This window comes from Drosophila innubila (assembly GCF_004354385.1).
Source record: "Drosophila innubila isolate TH190305 chromosome 3L unlocalized genomic scaffold, UK_Dinn_1.0 0_D_3L, whole genome shotgun sequence".
Taxonomy (NCBI): Eukaryota; Metazoa; Arthropoda; class Insecta; order Diptera; family Drosophilidae; genus Drosophila; species Drosophila innubila.
In genome coordinates this window covers 7777739-7801767 of record NW_022995376.1, presented here as the reverse complement: position 1 = coordinate 7801767, position 24029 = coordinate 7777739, and the positions used below count along the sequence as shown (strand labels likewise).

General features: G+C 35.3%; 4 protein-coding genes across 9 annotated transcripts in view; 3 read left to right on the top strand and 1 right to left on the bottom strand.

The window, feature by feature from the left end:
* The window catches only part of LOC117788938 (protein vein), a 37404-nt gene extending 18484 nt beyond the window's left edge, over positions 1–18920 (top strand). The window contains exons 2-6 of one of the 3 annotated variants that reach the window (XM_034627888.1): positions 13663–13840; positions 13924–14051; positions 14326–14437; positions 15465–15514; positions 18747–18920. In XM_034627888.1, coding sequence (XP_034483779.1) covers positions 13663–13840; positions 13924–14051; positions 14326–14437; positions 15465–15514; positions 18747–18811 — 533 coding nt within the window. In that variant the 3' untranslated portion in view covers positions 18812–18920. Of the gene's footprint in view, positions 1–13662; positions 13841–13923; positions 14052–14325; positions 14438–15464; positions 15560–17360; positions 17592–18746 lie in introns of those variants that run through there. The other 2 variants (XM_034627887.1, XM_034627889.1) reach the window with 2 other exon arrangements.
* A 672-nt stretch (positions 18921–19592) lies between these two features.
* LOC117788969 (mitotic spindle assembly checkpoint protein MAD2A) lies at positions 19593–20575 on the top strand. The gene is made up of 3 exons (XM_034627928.1): positions 19593–19763; positions 19867–20013; positions 20073–20575. The coding sequence occupies exons 1-3, from the start codon at positions 19691–19693 to the stop codon at positions 20474–20476; spliced, it is 624 nt and encodes a 207-aa protein (XP_034483819.1). The 5' UTR covers positions 19593–19690; the 3' UTR covers positions 20477–20575.
* Positions 20474–21721, bottom strand: LOC117788963 (uracil phosphoribosyltransferase homolog). 4 transcript variants are annotated; one of them, XR_004617808.1, is made up of 3 exons: positions 21414–21721; positions 20748–21354; positions 20474–20627 (listed from the first exon to the last, which is right to left on the bottom strand). XR_004617808.1 is itself a non-coding variant. In XM_034627923.1 (3 exons), exons 1-3 carry the CDS (start codon positions 21629–21631, stop codon positions 20572–20574), a joined length of 807 nt encoding a protein of 268 aa, XP_034483814.1. In that variant the 5' UTR covers positions 21632–21721; the 3' UTR covers positions 20474–20571. The 4 variants fall into 4 exon arrangements, 1 of the variants encoding a protein (XP_034483814.1); XR_004617809.1 differs by having other exon boundaries at positions 20754–21354; XR_004617807.1 differs by having other exon boundaries at positions 20757–21354.
* A 299-nt stretch (positions 21722–22020) lies between these two features.
* On the top strand, positions 22021–23836 carry LOC117788942. The gene has a single exon (XM_034627895.1). The coding sequence runs from the start codon at positions 22129–22131 to the stop codon at positions 23752–23754; it is 1626 nt and encodes a 541-aa protein (XP_034483786.1). The 5' UTR covers positions 22021–22128; the 3' UTR covers positions 23755–23836.
* The last annotated feature ends 193 nt before the right edge of the window (positions 23837–24029 follow it).

The following is a 24029-nucleotide window of genomic DNA, read 5'->3' as shown; positions in this document are numbered from 1 at the left end:
CTCTACAATCTTCCCCCTGCCCCCTGTTTATTGTAGCCCACCCACCCGAAAAAAACACCTTGGCGTGTTTTTGTTGTTTGTTGCCTGTTGTAGCTGTTGTTGTTGTTAACGTTGGCTACTTAATTTCGTATTAATAAACATCACAAATGTTGTAATCTGTAGTTTGGCACTTTATTTATTTATTTTGACTATGGAAGGGGTTGGCAACTCTACAACAAACATTCTTATTGATGTCAGCGATTTTTCGCAATGCTTTTTCCCAAAATTTCGACGTCAGTTGATTGACGAACTGTTCCACAATTTGTTTAAACAAATGTTCTGCTTCTTGTTGTTATTGCTGTTGTGCAATTTGGTGGCAGCCAGCTGGCAACACTGGCAACAGTGCTGTACACAGTGGGTGTGGCAATGGGGCATGGCCAAACCTTTGGCTAGGGTGGGAGGAGGGAGTCTAAAACGGAGTGCAATCAAGCGAAAATGTTTCGCTGAAAATTTGAACCAATTTGAAATGTACCGATTTATTGGGGAATCACATTTTCAACACATCGTTAATGAAATCACACACATGTCATTGATAGCTTATAGAAGTCAGTGAAAAACTTAACGATTGCATGACAAATTAAAAGCAAAATTTAAAACTGCAAAAAGTGATTTCGGAATTGGGAATTGGAAATTTTGATGATGCACACATCTCTCATTTGTAGGATAGGCAGTTCCAGGAAAAATATAACGGAAAAAGTTCGGATGTTGTTCAACAAGAGCAACAAAGAGATAACAGATCTAATATCAAAAACCCGACAAATTTTGGCAAAGTTTACAAACAGATAAGAATGACTAATAAACAATTTTTGGGAAAACAAAATTCACAGAATAATTAGTTTATAAATATATGTATTCATGTAAGCAATAGTTTTTTGTTTATGTTTAGCTCATGTTTTATCATATTTAAATAAAAGGCAAAACTTTCTTAACGATTACGAGTAAAAATACTTATTTTAATGAGTGAATTTTCGTATCTAGAAAAAATACAATTTTAATGATGTTAAAAAATTAAAAATTTTAATTAAATGATTGTTATTATTTAATTAGAATTACTATATTTTATTCATTACTTTATAAGACTTTAAATAAAAATATGAAATATCTAGTTGCTTAAAATATCAAAAATAGATTAAGCAGTAGATTAAGTAACTGCGAGTTGCGCTAAAAATAGTTGAGTAGATAACATAACTGAATATTTACGAGTATTGTTACAGCAATTGCACGCGCAATTCACGTCCAAAATATATGGATATAAATATTACAAGATAACAACAATCACAACAGTAAAAATGCCAAGTAACATGAATTGGCTGACAGCCGCTCACAATAAACAATAGTATATGCATGTGCATATAGATGTCTGTATCTGGCCGATAAACATTTCAACAGGCAAAACAGAACAGAAGAATAAACATTAAATGGGCTTAAAAGACGCAACGGATGCATTAAGGGAGCTCCAAATAAATAATAATAAATAAGCGTAAGTGAATTTAAATGCAAAATGCGAAAATAGCCAACAAATTTTTTTTTTATTTAATTTTGAGATTTTTTTTTATTTTTTTTTTTTTGGCAATGCAAGTGCCAGTTGTCAGACCAAGTTGCTGTTGTTGTTGTTGTTGCCCATTTTGGCCATCTGCCTGCGCAGTGCTACAATTTCCAGTTTTTCAAGCAGAAGCTGAGAGCATTTTATGTGGCGTGTCAAAGAAATTTATTTTTGCGCACATTGCCACAAAATTTCCAAGAAGTCAACGCATTTTGTGTGTGTGTTTGTGTTGTTGCTGTTGTTGTTGGTGTTGCTGTTGCTGTTAGGGATATTCAGACTAGACAAGCTATTCAGACTGACGAGTTTGCGATGAGTGCTTTTGAATTTGTTGGAAAAGCGCACGAATCATGGCAAAAAAGAAATATATATTTGAAAAAAAGGCTAAAACACTTTTGGATTGCGTCATGCGTTTAATGGGGCGTATGATTAATTTGTGTTGCTAAAGATCGCTGGCCGGAATAGTTTCCCATCGCAGAACTTGGCCAGCTGACTTTTCACTACACATTTTCACATTTTCTACCAAGCTGCATGCAGTAGTTGCTGTTGCTGTTGCTGTTGCCGTTGTAGTTGCAGTTGCTGTTGCTGCTGTTGTTGCCCACTTTGGACATTTAAGCCGCTTTTGGCATGCGTACAACTGGCGGCTTTTTCCAGCTATCCAGCTTTAACTCCAGCTCTATCGCTGTCTCCGTCTCCGTCTCTGTCTCTGTTTCAAGCAGCAGCTGATTTATGCGCCTTCGTTGTTGTCGCTGTTGTTGTTGCTGCTGTTGTTGCTGCTGTTGCTGTTGTGTAGGCGCGTTTCATGTAATCTGGCGGGTAATCCAAGTGGCCAAAGCGTGAGAATTTTACTCATTGGCTTTAACTTGCGCTTGAGCTCGAGACTTGGCTGTAAATCGACCGACTTCCGTATCATTTGTGTTCAATCAGCGAACATGCACCAAATTTTATAGTTGCCAGGTGCTGCAGCTGCAGTTGCCGTTGCCGTTGCTGTTGCCTATTGCCGTTTGCAGCGCCACCTAGCGGTGCTTTTCTTTTTGTTAGCAGCTGTGGGTGTGAACCGCACCACTTGAAGGTCACACACAGTCAGCTTTATGCCACTATCGTTGATTTTCCCACGCTGATTAAGAACAAAAGCGAGAACTCTTTTTTTTTCCATAGCGGCTTTTGGCCAAAAGGATGCGTCTGTCTCTCTCTTTCGCTCGCTTGCTGTTGGCTGACAAATGTCAGTGTCAGGCACTGAAATCCCACAACGTGGCCAAGATGATCAGCCAAGAGACATGGCAACTGAGACTTTTCTTTCTTTTCACAGTTGTGCAAGCTTGTTTCTTGTAATGTGCTCATTTTCCTTATGCGGAAAATTGGGTTAAGTTTGGTTTTGGCATTGGTTTTGTCTTTGTCTTTGGCCAATGGACTTGCTCTAGATTAAAAACTGTTGATTATGCCTGTCTCATAATTGTGTTGCTGATAATGATAATGATGATGATGTTTGCCATACTGATGATGATCTTGGGCTATAAGTTAACAGCCTTGTGGCTATTTTTAGAGCCAAAACACTGACAAAAAGGGCGCGTCCCGATCTACAACTGGGCGATAAGCTCGCCTGCCAGTCAGAGGCCAGACTGCGACTGGGACTGGGACTGAGACGAAGACTGAGACTGAGACTGAGACTGGAACCCAGAGAGCGCTTAGTCATTCCACTTGTTGGCAGCTCACCCACGTAACCAAAGCGCTGACTCAAAACCGGCCAAGACGACGATTGTCTGTGGACTGTGAGTTGTTGCTGCTGTTGCTGCTGTTGCTGTTGCTGTTGTCGCTGGTGGTTGCTCTGGGGCTGGGCATGCAAAAAAAAAATAATGTCGTCAGTGGAAATTGATCGATTTAAATGGAATTAAGATCATCGGTGAATGCAATACAAATACACACATACACACACACACACAGACTGACTCACTGACTTAGTGAGCGACTTAGCGAGTTGAACGTGAGGCAAGCAACAACAACCAGTTGCAACTTTGCCTCTGCGATTTCGAGTGCAACTTAATTATGGCTTGTTTGCTTTACGGCCGTCTGGGAGGTGCGCTCTGTCATTGCCAAACAATTGCAATCGTTGTCCATGTTGCTCCTTCTGCTGCTGCTGCTGCTCCGGCTGCTGCTGCTGATGGCTATCAGCAATCAGGCGCTTTGTGCGCCAGCCACAACAACAATAACAACAATAACAACGACAACAACGACAACAACTACAGCACAAAGACAGTCAAAGCTGATGAGCAGCAGACGCCGCGTCGCAGACATTTAAATTGTGGCAACAACATGCTCCCAGTTGCAGTTGCAGTTGCAATTGCAATCTCCAAACTCATAACAGCAACTAAAAAAAAGAGATAAATAGCTAGAGAGAGATGCAAATAAATTGTACACTTGGCCTTGAGCAAATTACTTAACAAAAATTAAATATATTTATACATTTATTTATTTAAAAAAAAAATTTTTTAAAATAACAAGAAAAAATAAAAAAAATTTCAATGCATTTTTGTAGATTTTTCACACGCTGTCGCCAGGGCAACAAGTGCCTGTGAATGTGTGTGTGAGTGTATTCATGTATTCAAAAAACATATGATAATGCATTTGTGTGCTGATGACGTACTTAGTTGCCGTTATCTGACAGGGCTGCAGCAGCACAGTACAAAAGATACAAATGTATCTCAGCAAATAATGCAGTTCAAATTGTGGCAAATTAAATAAAAATTAGAATATAATATTTAAGAGTGTGATATGAAATTTAAATAAATACTTAAAAAGACTAGGGAATTATAATAAACATTAAAACTAATTCTGCAAATTCTGCAGCTCCAATTGTCATAAATTAAATTTAATTTAATAAATGAGTTTAAAAAAAATTATGATTTAATTAATTATAGTATGGTCATCTAAATTTATGTTTTTAAGTTCCTATTTTATGTCTAATTCTTATAATAAATGAGAGGGTATTTTATTTAAATGCGAAAACATTAAAAATCATATACCAAAAAAAAAACATATACAAATATTTTTGTGCTATAAATTTTGCCTTTTTTTTGTATCCCTCGTCACAAATCGAACAAACAGCAGAACAATATTTTCCTTTGAGTCTTATCAGCATTATCACTGCCGCATTGTTTTCATTCACACGCCCCCAACACACAGCAAACAACAAGAACAACAGCAGGCAAATAACCAGAAGAAAAGATACTTAGATACAACGCTAAATGGCCAACTGGGAATCTGTTCAAGTAGAAGTACGAGCGAGTACGAGTATCTAACTGGATTTACATAAAATGACACCAAATATTTGCATAACTTTTGACAGTTTTGTGAAAAACATGCCAAGAGGTGGTCCCAAACAGCAGCAACAACAACAACAACAACTATCACAACAACCAGAAGAATCAGTAGCGGTAAATGCTACTGTAGAAGCTACGTCATCGTCAATTCTTGCAGACATTCAAATCACGTCACGGAAAATTTGTCTCCATTCTTACAAATATTATTATCAAAAGGCTTTTACAGCAAACAATAATAAATGGTAAATCAATTCTCAGTGTTTGTCTGTTTGTCAGTTTTGTTTATTTTGTTTGTCTGTCCGTTTGTCTGTTTGTTGGTTTGTTTGTTTGTTTGCTGCAGCGCCAGCGTCACAGCCTCAATCATTATGATAACACTATGCAACAAATTTACTGGAATTTAGCTGTGTTCACACGTCACACTTATCTGACATATGTACTAATTTATTAACTTTTCACAAATATAAGCTGAACTTCCTCTACTCAATTACTTAATGAAGTAGGTAATTGTTTTACATTTACTTATCACAAATATGAGCTCAACTTTCTCCACTCAATTACCTAATTAAGAACATAATGGTTTTATATTTATTGATTTTATAATAGATATTAGATATCTCTAGAAATTTGACTGATCTTTAACAGCTGTTTTTTGACTTATTATGAATTTACAATCTCTGAATAATGAATTTATGGATTTACTTATAGATTTCAAACCAAATAAAAAAGCTTTCATGCTTTATTGCCAGATGTATTTAAAAGTATCCACTGCTAAAATGTTTTATACTTGAAAATTAAATATATCCATTTATTGAAAACGGAATTTTCAGTTGAAGCATAGCTGACTTTTTAAATTTATCATCATTTATCATATTTAATAAAGATTTTTGTATTATTAAGAACATTTTTATCGTTTAATGCTTACTGTTTAATTGAAAAATAATTAATTAATTAAAATAAAAAATAAGTTAATATTTCTTAGAATATTTGCAAACTAATTAAATATATACTCAAGCATATTTATGATGAACAATGGCTAATTAGTAGCAAGTTAAAAGTTTACCAGATGATTGTGAGAACTATTTGTTGACTCTTTTAAGTCGAGTTATCAAAAAATGAAAAAAAATATTTTTGTTTACATGAGATAAAATAAAATAATCTTATGAATGATTATAGTTAGTTTCAGTTTCGGTTGTTGCATAGTTCAAGATGTGCGATTCATGATTCATGAAGAGCAGAGAGTAAAGAAAGAAAGAAGCAGCAGCAGCAGATTCAAAGCTTGGTCTTATCAGCAGCAACTGTAACCAGCTGCGAGATTGATAAGCCACCTGCAGCGCTTGGCATTAGTCAGAGAAACGTGAGAAACAATGCGCCAAGATAAGACAAAAAGCCGCTAGGAAAGTTCGCATAGAGCGTGCTGTTTAAGCATGACGATGACGATGACAATGATAATGATAATAATGATGCTATTTATGTTAATTAGTGTTACATTTAATGGTTTTTTCCCATCGATTTTTTTTGTAGCTAATAGGTCAAAATTAAATGCACCTAGTAAGTGTATTTTTTTGGTTGTTTTATTTATTTACATAAATTTTTTGTAATTTTTATAGCGATAAGCTTTAATTTTATATTGAAAACTTTAAACTTTTAAATAACTCTATATGGTTTAGTTTCATTATGCAATTTAGTAATTTGCATATTATTTTAAATGTAAAATTTTTTGACTAAAAAAAGTGCTTGGTTGAGTTTTTGATTTATAGTTTAATTTTTTTGGGATAATTTTACTTGTTTTTTGACACAAATACGAGTGTACAAACTATAGTATTATATAATGCATATAGATACATATAGATAGAAGGTGCTTTTGGGGTTCTGGGTCGGATCTTAGTGTGAATGTGGCTATGACTTTAGCTGGGCCAACAGCTGGGCGAACAGATTTGCAAACTCACAGCAAAAATAGAGCGACGTCGTCGTCGTCTTCGTCGGCTGCAAACAAAGAAAGCAAATCAAATCAAATAAACAAAACAAATACAAGAGCTGCAGATCGTAAAAGAGGAGCAGACAGAGCAGGAGAAAGAGGAGAAGGAGGGGAAGGAGGCGCAAGAGGAGGAGGGGCAGCTGCGATGAATATGTTGGCATTTAGAGAGGCAGGCAACTGTGTGTGCGTGTGTGTGCGTGTGTGTGTGTGTTGTGTGTGTGTTGCATGGGGCAGCGATCCTCACTCACTTGACTTAATTAAACGGGGCAGGCAGTGTTATAAAAATATATATGTATTGAGTTCGTTTGGGGGCTGTCTACTTACATATATATAAATATATATATATATATATATCTATAGGAGGAAAGCGTAAAAAACGAGACGAAGTTCAAAGCGAAAAATGCAACGCAAAGTGCCAGTAATTTAAAAAAAAAAGAGACAGCATAACCGAGACAGAGAGAGAAGGAGAGATTGAGTACGTGCGTGTGTGGCTCTTTTTACTTATCGCTTATCTTTCACAGCCCATAGATCTTAACAGATTAGATGTAGCTCTAAGCAAAAGCTACCTGTGATTAGTGTTGTTGTTGTTGTTGCTGTTGTTGTTATTGTTGTTGCTGCAGATTTGCACAATGCGCCTCAAACTGCCGCACGCCAGTTGATTTAGCCACATTGAAAGAACGTTTATACTTGGCCATGTTGTTGCTTGAGTTGTCAGCAATCAGTGCCAAAATGACGACAACAGCAGCAACAACAATAACAGCGACAACCTCAACGTGAAAGTCGCGCGTGCGGTTGCGTTGCTTCAAAGGAAAAATCACATTGCGTATACGCAACGTGCAAATAAATAAGCAAATGCGCCAAACAAACATGGAAAAATCGACAGATCGCAATGGGCGACAATCATTATACATACATTAAGTTGTCGTTGTTGTTGTTGTTGTTGTTGTCGTTGTTGTTGTCGTTGTTGTTGTTTCCCTTCTGTTGCTGTTTTGCTATTTTATTAGTTTGCTTTCAAGGCATTTTCATTGCGAACATTTTGGCCACACGTGCTGGCCATTCATCTGCCAGTGTCCAGGCCTGACGTTCATCGAACAGACAGACAGACAGACAGACAGACGGACAGACAGTCAACTAGAGAACTTGTTCAATTTGCCTGCCTGTCTGTCTGTTTGTCTGTCTTTTTCAGCTTTCCGGTTTTTTTTTTTGCTTTGGCCATTAGAACAACATAATTTGCTTGTTGATGTTGTTGTTTGTGCTGTTGTTGTTGTTATTGCTTTGATTTCGCTCACAGGAGTCACAATTACAGTTGCCTGCAAGTGCTTTTCTTCCCATAGAAACCAGATCGAACTAGTTTTAAATAATCTTTTCTCCTTTCCAACCTTTCACCCAAAAACTGCTTAAGTTAACACCCTACTAATTCCATGGTAATAACTGCTAAATTCGCAGAATTACGGTAGCATATAACCAACAGAAACATAATCTTATCTAACACAAATAATTGTATTTTTTATAAGATGCGTCTGCTAAAATTGTGGCTTCAAAGTGCATCGAACCAAAACTGAATTATACAAAGAAAAAAAAGCACACTTATAATAACTATTGTTTAAACAGCGCAAGAATAATAATAATGATTTGTCATTGGCATTGTCAAAAGTTTACATTTAACCTGGGCCTACCTGACGTATGCGTAATGTTCAAAAAGACAGACAGAATACATGAAAGGGGAGATCTTTTGGGAATCATATAAATCTTATCGTAACAAACACATGCAAATATTATGATATTCTATGCGATAGCTTGAAAGTGGCCGCACTTCTTTCCCCCTCTTACTCTCCGCTTCCCTCCTTTAGCGACCCCTCTTTTTACCCTATCATTTGGAGCAATTCCTGTGGCTCATCCAGTTTATGGAAGGCGCGTGCTACGCCCGTTGCCAGCAGTTGTAAACGATATCGGGGCAAATAAGATAATGCGTTGTCTTATGATACATTCAAGTTGTTCGTTTTATGGCCAATGCAATAAATCACTTGCTGAATTCTATTTAAAAACAATCGAAAAATGACACAATGTCGCCTGAGCGCCAATAAAAATGAATCAAAAATTATAAAATAAATAACGAGCGCGAGTATTCAACATCATAAATAACCCAAAAATTAAACACAGAAAACAGAGCAAAAGATGAGAAGAAAAATGCAGAAGATCAGGCTACATTTCATTTTGGAAAAACAGCGTTAAATGTTGGAGAAACAACAAGAAAAACTTCCGTTCGCTGTCGCTAGCGAATGTGGGTCAAACAAACGACAGAGATAGCAGAAGAGTGAGAGAGAGGGAGAGGAAGACACTGCCAAAATAAAATGTCTTTCAGCGCACGGCGACGTTCAAAATTTCATTTATTTTCCGTAAAAAAATAAGAGGAAAAAGTGAAAGAAAAACAAAATAATATTTCTTAGTGCACAATTTGGTTAATTTGGCTTAAGTAAAAAGCATTGGCTATAACCGGAACCCCGTTGAGAACATTGTTATTTGACTCGTAATTTCATCGAATAATGTGTATGCAAATTGCATGCAATTTGGACGACAGATGGCGCCAGCAGCGTGTCGCATGCAATTTGCTTATTAATTCAATAAAATCTTAATAAACGTAACGTTTCCCCGCAGCTCCCCTGCTTCCCACCGCTGGCAACGCTCCACTGCAATAACCACATGTTGTCGCTGTTGTCGCTGCTGTCTCTGCTCTCTCTTTCTCTCTCTCTCTGTCTCTTGTTCTCACTCTCCTCTGCCTGCGGTGACTGTTCTGTGTGTGATTTTTTATTCTGATGGATTTGCATGAATCATTGAGACGTCACGCTCGAAGGAAAAGCGCTCAGAAATGAGTTGCAAAAACGAAGAAAATTATAATATTTCATACTTATATGAAAAGTTATTTTAATGTCAATCCGCCAGTGACTCTTCTCCTGCTCTTCCAACCTTCCTCCCCTTGGCCAAGTTGTGCTAAAATCGGCGACAGGCAGCAGCCAAAACGACGACACTTTTCCTGCCTTTTGGCAGCGTTTCCTCTCCGTGTTTTCTTTCGGCTTTTTTCTTCATTTTCCTTCTGTTTTTTTTTTTTTTGGTAGTTGTCGCAGTTGTTATGCCAGACTTTTCCGGAAGCGCGGCGCGACAGCAGCTGCGGCTTTGACGTAGTGTTGACGCACACACAACAACATCAGCAACAACAACATCAGCAACAACAATCAGAGAAAGATATTGGTGTTAGGCCCCCATCTTCAGTAGGGGCCAATGAGCTCAGCCAGCGCAAAGTTTGACAAAATAACTCAGCGAATATCAAATTTCAATTTGCACTCAAGGCTCTTCTTTGTGATTCTCATTAAAGGATTTAACTTAAAACAGAAAATTTGAATTTTTATTCTATTTCCTAAAAAAAAATATAGAAAATTAAATTGAAATTCTTTTAATTAATATTATAATATGATTTGTGTCCATTCTAAAATAATTTAGACATTATGATTCATAAGGAATCTGTAACTGTCATATTTCTATTATAATTTATTTTAATTGCAGAAAATGCAACATAAATATATAAAAATAATATTATACAATAATAATGCTCAAATAATTCAAGAAAAATAGGATAAAAGAAATTAATAAGAGCATAATCTCTTTACTTTTACTATAACTTGTTTTCTTCTTCTTCTTTCTCCCCTGCCATAGCTTTTTCTCCCACATTATTTTGCGCCTTATATCATCTCAATGCCTTAATCCAAAGTCCATACCAAAAGAACAATGGCCAAAGCGCTTTGATAATCATTTTTTAAGCGCATAATTAAGTCATAATAACAATGAATCGCAATGAAATGATATGCCAAACATTAAAAAATAATAAAATGAAAAAAAGAGTAAATAAAATAACGCACACACGCAAATAAAATGTTCATCTTATTATTATGCCTCGAATTTCATTGTGAATCAAAGCAAAAATACAAATAATGAAAAAAAAAAACAACTTGAAAAGGCTTCGACCGGCAACTGCGTGTTGAATTTGGGGATCGGATCCCCACCGATCCACCGATCCACCGAACCATCGATCCACATATAGAGGGGGTCGGTTGGGGGGCAGGGTTGTCACCCCGTTTGTTGCTTTGGGCATGACAATTGTCAACTTGTTTGCGTGCTGCCTTCAATTCTTAATCGCCTTCTGTCCATGGCAACTTGTGAGTTGCCGTTTTATTTGATTTTTTCCTCTTGTTCTCTCTTCTTTTTTTTATTATTGTGAAGCTCCTCCACAGTTGTGAAAAGAGACCAGAAGACACCGCAAAACAATTTGGGAGCGTGAGAAAGTGACGCGGACAATTAAAATGCTGTTTTATGGGCCGTCGCGTTGGCCAAAAACATAAATTATAAACAATAAATTATCTTTAAATATATAACAATTTCATTTGTATAAATATTCGCTGAATACTCGTACGGGTATTCATATTCATTTTCCTTTCGGATGGGCCACGCGAGAGTCGCATAAATTATCATTTGCTTAGCATTAAATCAAAAAATTCGCCGACTCTCTGTTGAATATACATGTTTGTATGTATAAATAGATAAAGTCCAGACAGACGAATTTATTACTATTATTATTGCTAATATTATTAATATTTTCCTATACTTAATTCACTGGAAAAACTCGCGTGCGTAATCCCATTGCATAATCATGAGAAAATTCGCATGCAAGTTTTCAAACTGCAACTCGCCCACCCAAGAATAGAAAATAGAAATTAGAAAATAGATCTAGTATTTACTTAAGAGTTGACCAATTGTTTCACATGATTCGAATGATTCATTCATTACCAAGCACACGCAATTGTCAATTATCATTCATCTCCCCTTCCCTCCCCGTGTCTTTATCTCGCCCACACCACACTTTCGAGTCTCTCGTCTAATCTTATGGCCCAGACACGTGATATGCCGGCTAATTAAAGCAACCTACGGCTACGCTCCTCTTGACGGTGGGCGTGGCAAAAAAGCGGCTAACCGAGGCGATCGACCACATTCATTTCATTGCCAAATTCTCTCGACACTTATGAGTCAGAAGCAGCCGTTGCGAAGGAGACTTTTTGGCAGCATCCCGTAAATGATTGGCTAATGTGTAATTGGTTTTTGCAAATGCAAAATTTCAATTCAAATGCAAATGTGTTAATAAGACAGCTTAAATTTAATTTGTATGCTAAACAAATCAATTGAGCTGAAATCAGTCGAAGTACATACTAAAAATGGTTAACACGTGACAGTTTAACAAAGATCGTTAAACGATCATTTATAAATCCTGACCATCGTTATGGTAACTGTGCTACAAATCGACCAAATGTTGGATCTATAGAATAACAATAAATCAACGATGATCGCTAAAATATCAATGATTAAGTCCAACTTGATTCTGAGACCTTTAATTTTTCTGTAAAAAATCTGACAAAAATTTTGACTTGCTAAGTTGTTAGATCCAATGTATGACCAACTTCAAACTGTCATAACTTTGCCGAAACTCATCCAATTTTCAAGCGGAATGTCATTTTGATCATGGTTTGGCCTCTAAATTCATTCTGCATTCAAATTAAATTAATTTTGAAAAAAAAATTATTTTCTCTAGATCGTGGTTTACATGCTTTGATATTTTGAAAATTCAAAATTTTAAAACTAATGTTTTTACTTTTAATCAACTCCTTATATCGTTATTAGTATAAAACAACACTTTAAACTTGATTCTGAGACGTTTCATATTTTTGTAAAAAATCATGTGAAATCTGACAAAAATTTTGACTTGTAAAGTTGTTAGATCCAAAGTTTGTCCAACTTCAAACTTTCATAACTTTGTCAAAATGGGAGCGATTTTCAAGCGGAATGTCATTTTGATCATGGTTTGGCCTCTAAAATCATTCAGCATTCAAATTTATTTAATTTTGTAAAAAAAATTATTTTCCTCCAAATCATGGGTTCGATGCTAAGGGTCCCCCCTTTGATATTTTGAAAATTCAAAATTTTAAATCTCATGTTTTCACTTTTAATCAACTCCTTATATCGTTTTTAGTATAAAACAACACTTTAAACTTCATTCTGAGACCTTTCATTTTTCTGTAAAAAATCATGTGAAATCTGACAAAAATTTTGACTTGTAAAGTTGCTAGGTCAAAGGATCGACCAACTTTAAGCTTACATAACTTTGTCAAAACTTGACCGATTTTTAAACAGAATGTCATTTTGATCATGGTTTGGCCTTGAAATTCAAATTCTGCATTCAAATTTATTTAATTTTGTTAAACAAAATTTTTCCCTCTGGATCTTGGTTGTGAAACAGATTAGCTTATTAACTCTTTGCACCACTTATTAAATTGCTTCATCAATAAATGCCCAATTTTAATAAAGAAATTTAGATAAGTCAAAAGATTTAGAATACGAGTAGATATAAGAAGCCGCTTTGATTGGACCTTGAAAATCAGCTCATGTCATATAACAATTTAACGATCTGCAGACTCTATAAACAACTTACGATTAAGTTGTACAATTTGAATAGACGTCGCGTCTGCCTATAAAAAAATAGGAAAACTAAAAGAATTTCAATAATTTCTAGTGCGATCATTTGTTTATGGCGCTGAAAGGCACAAACGATTTTCAATTTGCATAAACAATGAGAAATACACGAAAAAAAAAAAAATTTAATTAGAATTTAAGTTGCAAGTAGGAAAAATGTTTTTGAAAAATTCACACACTAATTTTTAATGCCCGTTTGGTTGTTTGTTGTTGTTTTACAGCACAGAACGCATCGATTACGTCGATAACATCGATGCCGGCGAACGCAACGATCGAGAATGGAAAGGAACTGAGGATCATATGCAAGGTGGAGGGCAGACCACCGCCAAAGGTGACCTGGTTCAAGGACGACAAGTCGATAAATCGCAAACGCAATGTTTATCAATTCAAGCATCACAAGTAAGTAAATTGTTTATACAAATATTAGATACATTTTTATGTCTAATCTCGCATTTCTCCCCATCTCTTTCGATCTCGTGCAGAAGACGCGCCGAGCTGATTGTACGCTCCTTTAACAGTTCCTCCGATGCGGGCAAATACGAGTGCCGTGCCAAGAATAAAGTCAGCAATATTATTGACAAACGCCGCATCATGATCAATGCCCATCCAGGTAAGACCTTCAATATACAATCCCTAACTAGATCATCATCATCATCATCAGCATCGTGATGATCAGGTCAACTTTGATGTGTGCCTGTCAACTTGGCGTGTTAGAAACCGCTCCAATTCATTTCTAATTTATGGGCACATTTGAAGGCGACAATCGAAGCATAAAAATGCCACCTACATACATGAGATACATGTATCTACATCTTGTAAACTGTAAAATTATGAATATCATTTAATTTATATTTATTCCTATATATTTATTTATCTCTTTGCAGTTGCCATGCGGCCGGATTCGCGTAGTGCGGGTTATCCATGTAAGGAGGAGAATATTTGCTTTCACGGCGGCACCTGCATGCTGATAATGGATCTCAATCAGTTCTATTGCAAGTGAGTATGATCTATAACTGAACCTTTAAGGATTATACAGCTGTGACCCCCCCTTGCAAGTTGAAACCTCAAGTCAAAGTCAAACTCGAACTCAAACTCAAGTGGTTTCTATTCAACGCTGTGATAAAACCTGTGACAGCTGATAAAGTCAGTTGAGAGACAAGCCCAATTCAGATACAGATACAGATACAAATACAGATATAGAAAAAGGAACCCAAAACTAACCATCTGAGTGCAGCACTTGAGAAACTGACTAGAAATTTTAATATTTTGGCATCGCATTACAGCAAGCGAGTGAAATTCTCAACTCCACGAACACACATGAGTGCACTCACACACTCAGACACAGATTCATCTGTGTGCTTGTGTGTGAGTGTGTGTGCAATGTGAATAATGTCTTTCAGCGCCTCGTTTTATACAATATCCACGTACTGTGTGTATGCACGACGCATATATCGACTCGTATATGTAAACCAATCCAATCCAATTCAATTCAATCCCAAAAAAGCGCATTGTACTCTTTGCTTACCCTGTAACCAATAAATGCTTAAGTCGGGTATAACAAACTTCAGCTGATCTATGTAGCAATTCCTAAATTAATTTACTTTAGGGAGAGAGGGAGATCTCTTTTTATAAACCTAACGACATGATCACAGCATATTGGAGCTACTTCTTTAGGGAAATAGCACTTTAATTAATTACGGTATTTTATAGAAAATTTCTTGATATAGGGTATTTTTCTTTTCAAGCACTCTTTTATGACTGTGAAAAATCATTTTCATTTTCATTTCCAATTCGATTTCACTTCTTGAGGCTTGCAAAAAAAAAGGGAAATTATATTGTTAATTAAATGTGGGAGTGTTTTTTTATTTTTTTTACTGTTTATACTTAAGTGTTCGCATTGCAACGCAGTTCATGGCCATCTCCATATGGTGTATATACTTAAATTGGCAAAAGATGTTTTAAGATGTTTTTTCATCGCATAAAATACAATTTTTACTTATGGACTTTATCTTTAATCTTTCAGTTGCCAGGATGGATTCTATGGCGTCCGTTGCGAATACACCGGGCCAGACAGTACGTACAGCAATAATCCCGAATGTGGCAACGGGTATATTGGAGGTTATTACTGCTAAAATAGGCACTTCTATAGCATCGATTGTTTTAGATCGAATAACGCGATAAGCACAAAAAACAAATCTGTCGCGTAATCGTTATCGTTGTCGAAATCGAATTAAAAATGCAAAACAAACCGAAACTACGAGTATCAAAATTAACAATTAATCAGAATGGTCATCTGTCTATAAATATCTATATATAAACATTATAACTTCAAATAAACCAAATATAGTTGATAACTGAAAGCAATACACATACACACACACATACAGACACACATACAGACACACATACAGACACATACATACGCATACAAACGCATACATATACATAAAGTACAAATACAGTATACCCGGCAGCTCAACAGCTGAAGCATGGAAATCGCACGTAATAAACGATATATGACCAACTCTAAGAATTAGAAGTACCCCCGTCTAGCTCCTCCTAGTGTTACCATTCGCCTCTTTTATACCGTGAGCTTGAGTTTTTATTAGAAAACACATTCCAAAAAGCAACAAAGCAAAGTCTTAAAACTAACTAACAAGAACAACAACAACAACAAAATGTTTGTTCTCTTTTTTAATTAAAAGCTATATTATTATACATACTATTTAAAACTAAAATGCATAAACAACAAATAAAAATAAATGAAAATTATTAAATAATCATAATGCGAATAAAAACAAATGGTGCTATAGAAGGTTTATTTTAAATAGTTTTTTACTTAGGAATTTATTTTAATTGAAATTCTCTTTAAAGTAAATGTTAAATACAATTTAATTTTCCATTTACACGAAAAACAAAACAAAATTATTAAGCAACTCACAGACTCAGACAAATACATACACACACATACACATACATAACACACACCTACCAAATACTGAATAACTTGTCGAATGGGCATTTAAACCATTCAATTGGCACAGCCTACACTCATATGGATAACAATAACAATAACAGTAACAATAACAATAAACAGAGGCTCTCTTAAGTTAGATATTTTCTTTGCAACAAATGGCAACCCTAGCAGCAAATTGCTGTCGCCAAAAAGTACAGTCACCACACAAAAGCACTGACCACCACAAACAGAAATTTTGTTTTGTTTTACGATAAATTATACATACATCAATTATTTTTGTAGTTTGCAATAAAAAAAAATATATATAAAAAAAAAACTCAATGCGAAGCTAGAACATGAATAATAATACTTCATTAAATAACAATAATTATTTCTTGCAATTAATTTAGTTATACCATACATTTTTATTATAGTTTCTTGTTATTCTATGAAACATTATTAACACTTTGGCTGTAGATTTTGACAAAACAAAACAAACAAAAAAACCCAAACCAAACAAATCAAATAAAAAAACAACAATTTCATATGCTCCTTATTTTATTTATCTGGTGATTGTTTTTTATTATCAATAATTTTGACTAATCTTTTGCGTTTCCTCACTGTTTCTCTCAATTGGTTAACTCTGCTCCACTATTTTACTCCTACTTTTTTCTATTTTTTTTAAATTGTTCATAACGCAAAAGAGAACAAAGCTTAACTGGCATACAGTATCCAAAAGAGTTCTAAAGCTTTATCACAGCATCCATAAAACAACCCAAAAAAATCATATATTATCATGCATGTAGAATTATAAAGCGTCCCCTTTTTTTAGTGCATTATTTGCTTGTAGTTCCCTTTTCAAAATGGTATTAGGGCAGATAGTTATCAACAAAAAAACAAAAACAATTTTCAAAGAAAAACCAATTAATTTTAATTTTTATTTATGATTTAATCTCTTCACAGATATTTTGTTGCAATCTACGGCCAATATACCTTAATTAATGACTATTTTAATGCATAGAATTTTTATTTTAAAATTCAATGAAAAGTACTCCCTGCACTCCAACGCCGACAAATGTAATTTTTTAGTATTATGTTTAAAAAATTATACAATTTGTTGCACAAAAAAACACACAAAAACAAACACAAAATTTCAGCCCTGTTTTAAATTTTAGCAACTACAAAAAAAAAAAAAGAAAAACAAAAAAACAAAACAAAATCGAAATAATAATGATCATTGGAAAAAAAATTATTAACCACATGCAGACTGACATTTCCCGTTCTTTTTGGCGTTTGTGCACGGTGACAGAACTTTGTGTATGAAACTAAATTGAAATTTATGGCGAGAAAACAATTTGAAAAAGTTTAGAAATATAAAACAAGAAAATTAATAATGAAAGAAAGATACCGATTGACCCGTAAAACTGACATTGACACTCTTGCGCTTTTGTTGTTGTACCATAGACATACATACATATATAGAGTATACTATAGAGAACAAAAGTTTACGTAGCTGAAAACTTGTAATAAACCATGTATATATATTATACTTATAATTATATAATCGATATAATTCACGATAAGTTTTGTGTACATTGCAATTAAGTTATACAAAAGTTTAAACATAATTTATTTTGTACTTTATGAAATATTAAATTAAACATATTGATAAGTACACATACACACATAAACACAACATACTACAACTACTTAATTTTCGAAATACTATTATACTTCCCATTCTATGTGTTTTTTTTATTATCATTATTATTATTATTAATATTATTATTTTTTAAGTAAAGTGAATGAAATGTAAAATGCAAATTTAGTTCTTATGTATATGTTGACATCAGTTTGTACTTATTTGGTAGGCAAAGAGATTATTTTTAGTTAAATTAAGTCAAAATTTTTAATTTAATTATTGAAAGATTTATACCAAAAATACCATGTAAAGATTAATTTTAATTAAAAAACAAAATGAAGCGTAAGAAAAAATTTCATTAAAAATTTGCAAATACTTCACATTTTACAAATCAATTGCTTTTAATCATTCTTTCTTCTGTTTTAAGTGCGTCCACGTTTGTTTAAATTATTTTTAGCATTACAAATACAACATATTCAAAATTAAAAAAAAAATTTTTTGGTTTTTCTTTATTGCACCTTATTTGATGTTAATTTTCCGTTACCGATTCCCGAAATCTATCACCCAGCATAAAAACTACAACAAAGGCTCTGGATAATCGAGCCCGGTGTTGGCAGCTTAAAGTAATTATGAGTTTTGGGTCGAAATTTTTCCAGTTGAAATTAACTTGGCTAAAAACATCTTCGTTTGATTTATTCTTCCAACAGACACAACCTACAAAATGGACTATGGCAACAATAACAATCGATGGATGAGAAGCAGTTCGAAATAGATATTATATATTATTCAAATACGAATGCGTGTGCGTAAATGGATCTCATGCTTAGATATAAATAAAATAATTCAGAGATTGCTAATAAAATTCATGTATTTGTTGCAAATATTTTGCTGTGTATCTTTTTTAAATAAATAGGAAATTAGAAAACTGTAGACTGAAATAAACCTAAAAACGTTGATAAAAAAAGTTTATCCAGGAAAATCAACACCTCACAAGTTAGAGACCATAGAAAACGAAAGCTTCTTACAAAACTTAAAAAACATGATTATATCACAAAAAGTTAAAAATGCGATCCGATTTCTAGAACCCGTCAGGTTGGGTCCGGTCATGTCTTTTTTTGACTTGCACAGTGTAATTAATATATATTGCATAAACTAAACAATTCTTGAAATAAAAAAAAAACGCGCGCCGATTTTTGGTATTTTCAGAACCAGTAAACTTATCGATTACTTATTATTTACAGGAAATCGAATAAATGAGCTTTTGCCACTAGTTCGATCGCTCAAAATCAAATGAACGAATCGAATCGAAGACTAATCGAACTTATTGTGAATAACACGATCAACGCCAATTCCAGATGGTAAAATGGTTTCAGCGTGCAATTTAAATGTGAACTTATTTAAAGCATATTGAGCTAATTCTATATTAAGATTCTAGCTCACAAAGCTTACCAAAAACTCTGTTTGGCAATTTGACCTGAAAATGAGATGAACCTCTTTCCGATAACCAAGGCTGCCACACCATGTTTTGAGTCCAAGGTGGCAGCCCCGTTCGTCGACCGTCTTCACTGAAAAGAGCTTCAAAAACGAGCGGCTTTAATTTGTAAAAAAAAAAATTTTATTTGCCATTGCGATCAAAAAATAACATCACAGTATGTCTACAGCTCAAGCAACTAAGAATTGCATTACATTAAAGGGCTCAGCACAGATAATCGTCGAGTATCTAAGTAAGTATGACAAGAACAACGTCTAAACCGACGCTTATTAATCGCGCGCTTGCATTATGGCGTCTCTTGTCTTCTGTCTCTGCCTTTGTTTATTGCAAATTAGAGTATGGCATCAATTCGATATTGTTCCAACGTGGCATATATCCAGCGGAGAACTTTGACAACACACAGCAATACGGGCTGACCATTCTCATGTCCAAGGATCCAAAGATCACCACCTTTTTGCAGAACGTTTTGGCACAAACTGAAGGTTAGTTTAATGAGCACACTTCTGAAATGATGCTTAATTGATCCGATCTCCGATCACAGAATGGCTGTCCAAGAATATGATTAACAAAATCTCGATGGTCATAACCAATGCTCATACCAAGGAAGTGCTCGAGTGTTGGGACTTTAAAATGCAGGCCGAGTCTGGTGACGGGGAACAGGGTGATCCTACCAAGCTGACATCCTCCAAGCAACTGAGTCGCATCCAGAACGAGATTCGGGATGTGATGAGACAGATATCGGCTACCGTCAGCTATTTACCGCTGCTCGACTGCATTTGCACTTTTGATGTAATGATTCATACGCTACAAAATACCGAAATACCAGCACAGTGGGACGAAACTGGCGCTGTCTTCATACAAAATGCACAGGCCGTCCAATTGCGTTCCTTTTCGACCGGATTGCACAAGGTGGACACGGTGGTCAACTATAAAATGAGCTCCTAAGTGATTATATATAATATTTATTCTGTTTGTATTTACATAAGTTTAACAAGTCACGTATCTTTGCGATTTTTCATTAAAAACCAAATTTTAAAACGCTAATTAAATATAATATTTGATAGTAGTTGGGGATCCTCCTCCTCCAATTCATCATCTAAAGAAAAGAAAGAACAGTTAGTAAAAAGCCATGCAAAACTTTCAACAAAAGTTCAAGTTAGTTGGTCAAAATGGTAATTTGGTTATTTGGAGGAGTGGTAAGTAATCGAAGACTAACACACACTACCTATCCTAAGCAGAGCTTAGTTGTCAAGTCTTGTTGACTGCCGTGACTGCCTATCTAGTCAGTACCAAAGTATTTCTGGCCAAAGTGATTGGGCGCCACTGGGTGCAGCTCAGAGGTGAGAATCTTCATTTTAGGAAACGCATTGACCACGGTGCGTGCGGCGACAGGTGTGCAGAACAGGTTCGACAGTATGATGCACTTCTCGGGCACACCATGTTCCCTCAGCACATTGACAGCCTGCAGCACTGTATTCCCAGTGGACATTATGGGATACATGAGCAGCACTTGGCGGCTGCCAATGTCATCGGGAAATCGGGCATACACCACGCGTGCCTCGTGTGTATTAGCATCCGATTCGACCAAGATCTTGCCAATGCGTATGGAGCGACAGCAATCTCGCAATCCCTGCTCCATGGCCTCGCCGGAACGTATAATGGATACGCCGCAGTTACCGGAACGGTATTTAAGGCCCTCATAAATGGCACCCGTGGGCGTCTCCACGTCGCAGTCAGTGTAGGGCAGCTGATTAAGAGATTCCTCGATGACCAACCGAATTAGCCGGTCAGCATAAAATTTAAAATCGCTACGCGAGGTGTTTCTACAAAAAGAGTCGCACGTTGGATAAATAGACAAGGACAGCAAGTGGCAAGCACTTACTTATCCCGGATAATGGTCAGCAGCTCGGCAACTTGCGAATTCAATGTTAAAAGCTTCAAATTTTCACCATATTCAGCAAGAATCTCTTCTGTCGTGGATGCTTCAATGGCTCTTCTCAGAGTCTGTTCCTGTTGTTGCGTTGCTGGCGGTTGTTGCTCGGTCTCGGTGCTATCGCCGGCTTGGGAACCATTGCTGCTAGGAGAACCGCCGGTGCACATTTTGATTTCCACTTTAATAATTGGTCTCTTTATAATGAAAAATTCTATTTCTCTGCACTTTTGCTTTGCTAGCGTGCAAATTAGGTTCAATTGAACTAATCACTTAAGTGAACAAGCGAACTTAGTCTTTGGTTTCAGGTCATTTAGTTCAGTTCAATTGAACGTGTAACTGCCTTGGTTCCCAGAAAAGAGTCATTTACCTTGATAGATTATTTATTTTCAATTATCCGTTTTTTGAATATAAAATTGGCATGCCGTAAGGAAATATGTTAAGTTTTGACAAAGTTGGGTTACCAAACTTTATTATTTATTACACTGATAAACCCCCAACGTATTGATTGTGTTGTCAGTATTGAAAATTAAGTAAAACAATAATATTTTGTATTTGACACAGACACTTGGTCGTTAAATTATTTTAAATCACTAATATATGTAAAAATAAAAAGAGAATATAGAATTCCAATATACCGCAAATCAATAAATTAAAAAACTTATCGATGGAAGGAAACTGTAGTGAATCGAGTGATTCATCGAGTGGAAGCTGTAATTCGATTATTTGGATTGGCAAAAAACTTAATGCATTTGGATCACCTGAATTAACTAAAACAACGAAAAGAACGCTAACCTCTGGAGCAATTAAAACTGGGGAAGTGTCTAAAACGGCTGAGACATCTCAAAATTGTAAGAAAGATGGTGTGTCTGAAAAGAAATGTGAAACAACTGACATATCTGAAACATCTGATATGAGTGATATAATTAGTATATCTGAGAGAACCGAAATACCCGAAACAAGTTTATCAATTGGAAGATTTTTATGTTCCGAATCAACTACATCTTCTGAATATGATTCTGATGATTCTGATATTTCAGATGAGACGAAAATTAAAAAGGTATCCTTGGATTCATCTTCAACAATGCGCGTCGATCCAGAAGACATGTGGAAGACTTTTACCGATTATGAATACGCGTCAGGTACAATAAAAGTTGAAGTGCCTAAAAAATCGATTTTTGAGTTTTTGGAATTCAAAGAAAAACCCATATGTTTGTTCAATGTGCCAGAAAAAGTACCTTTAACAGATATTGTAGATGATATGCTAACAAATAATAAAGGAGCTTATATGTGTATTGAGATTGGATCTCGCATCTTTCACTGCATACCCAGTCTTCTCAAAGTTTATTCCCCGTGGTTCGCCAATCAAAAATGGGATGTAAATAATTTCAAATTTGATGAACGTGATGTACCACCGAATGCCTTTAAGGTAATTTACAACTGGATGCGAAAAAAAACTGCTATCAAACTTCGAAAAGCTGTCAAGGTGATGCAAGCAGCAAAGTATCTTAAAATCGATCTTGTAGTTGAAGAATGTTGGAAACTGTTCAGTAAACCAAATGTGCGCGAAAAGATCGCATTTGAGTTGTTTTGGGAAGCCAGTAATCTGTCCGAACTGGATCAATTGCGTTATGTCATGCTGAGCCGCATCCGCTTCTATTTTTTGCCCATGGTCGGGACTGAGTCTTTCCTTAAACTGACTCTCGTTCAACTTAACAGTTTGCTTAAACTCGATTCAATTGGGGTAAACAGTGAAGTTGAAGTATTCTTCGCGGCAATTCGATGGATAAGCTATAATTCAACTGAACGATTGCCCCATATAAAGGCAATTATGGAGTGCATACGCTTTCCATATATGTCGATGTCCACATTGTTTGCCATTCGAGAAGAAACGGCTTATCATGAATCCCAGGGTATTAATTGTGCGGAATATGTGCTTTTACAACTTCGTAAGGATGCGGATATAAAAATAATGCTATATAATGCCATGTCCTACATAAGTCTTTTCATGCAAAACGAGTCAGAAGATGACACAGAGGAGAGAATTCAAAGATTTATACATCCTCGCCGATGGATATTTAATCCGAAGAGTCCATATCATTTGCCACGTCTTATTTATCCATATAAACACAGCATTACGTATTCTGATTTCATGAATTTCATCCAGAGTATACAACTTGACTGGGTTGGTGAGAAACCGACAGAGAATATTGTGCGTAATGTTGATTTTGATAACTTGTTGAAGAAAGAGACTGATACCGAGGACCTAGGATTTTTGGGGGATGAAGAATAGATCGCCGAAAGGAGATTGAATATAAATGTTTTAAATTTATAAATGTGATTTATATTTTAATATAATTGATAACAAAAATTTATTTCAATTTAAGTTCTTTCCTCACAAAATTCATCACGAAATTCATTCATTCAATGATATAGTTTAAATAATAATAATATTTTTCATTGCAATACTAAAATTAAACTCTTATTTTTAACTGCGCGACTGACAATTTTTGACAGTGAGATCAACTATGACATCCAAATTAAACTCGAAACTAGATAATTGCTTTT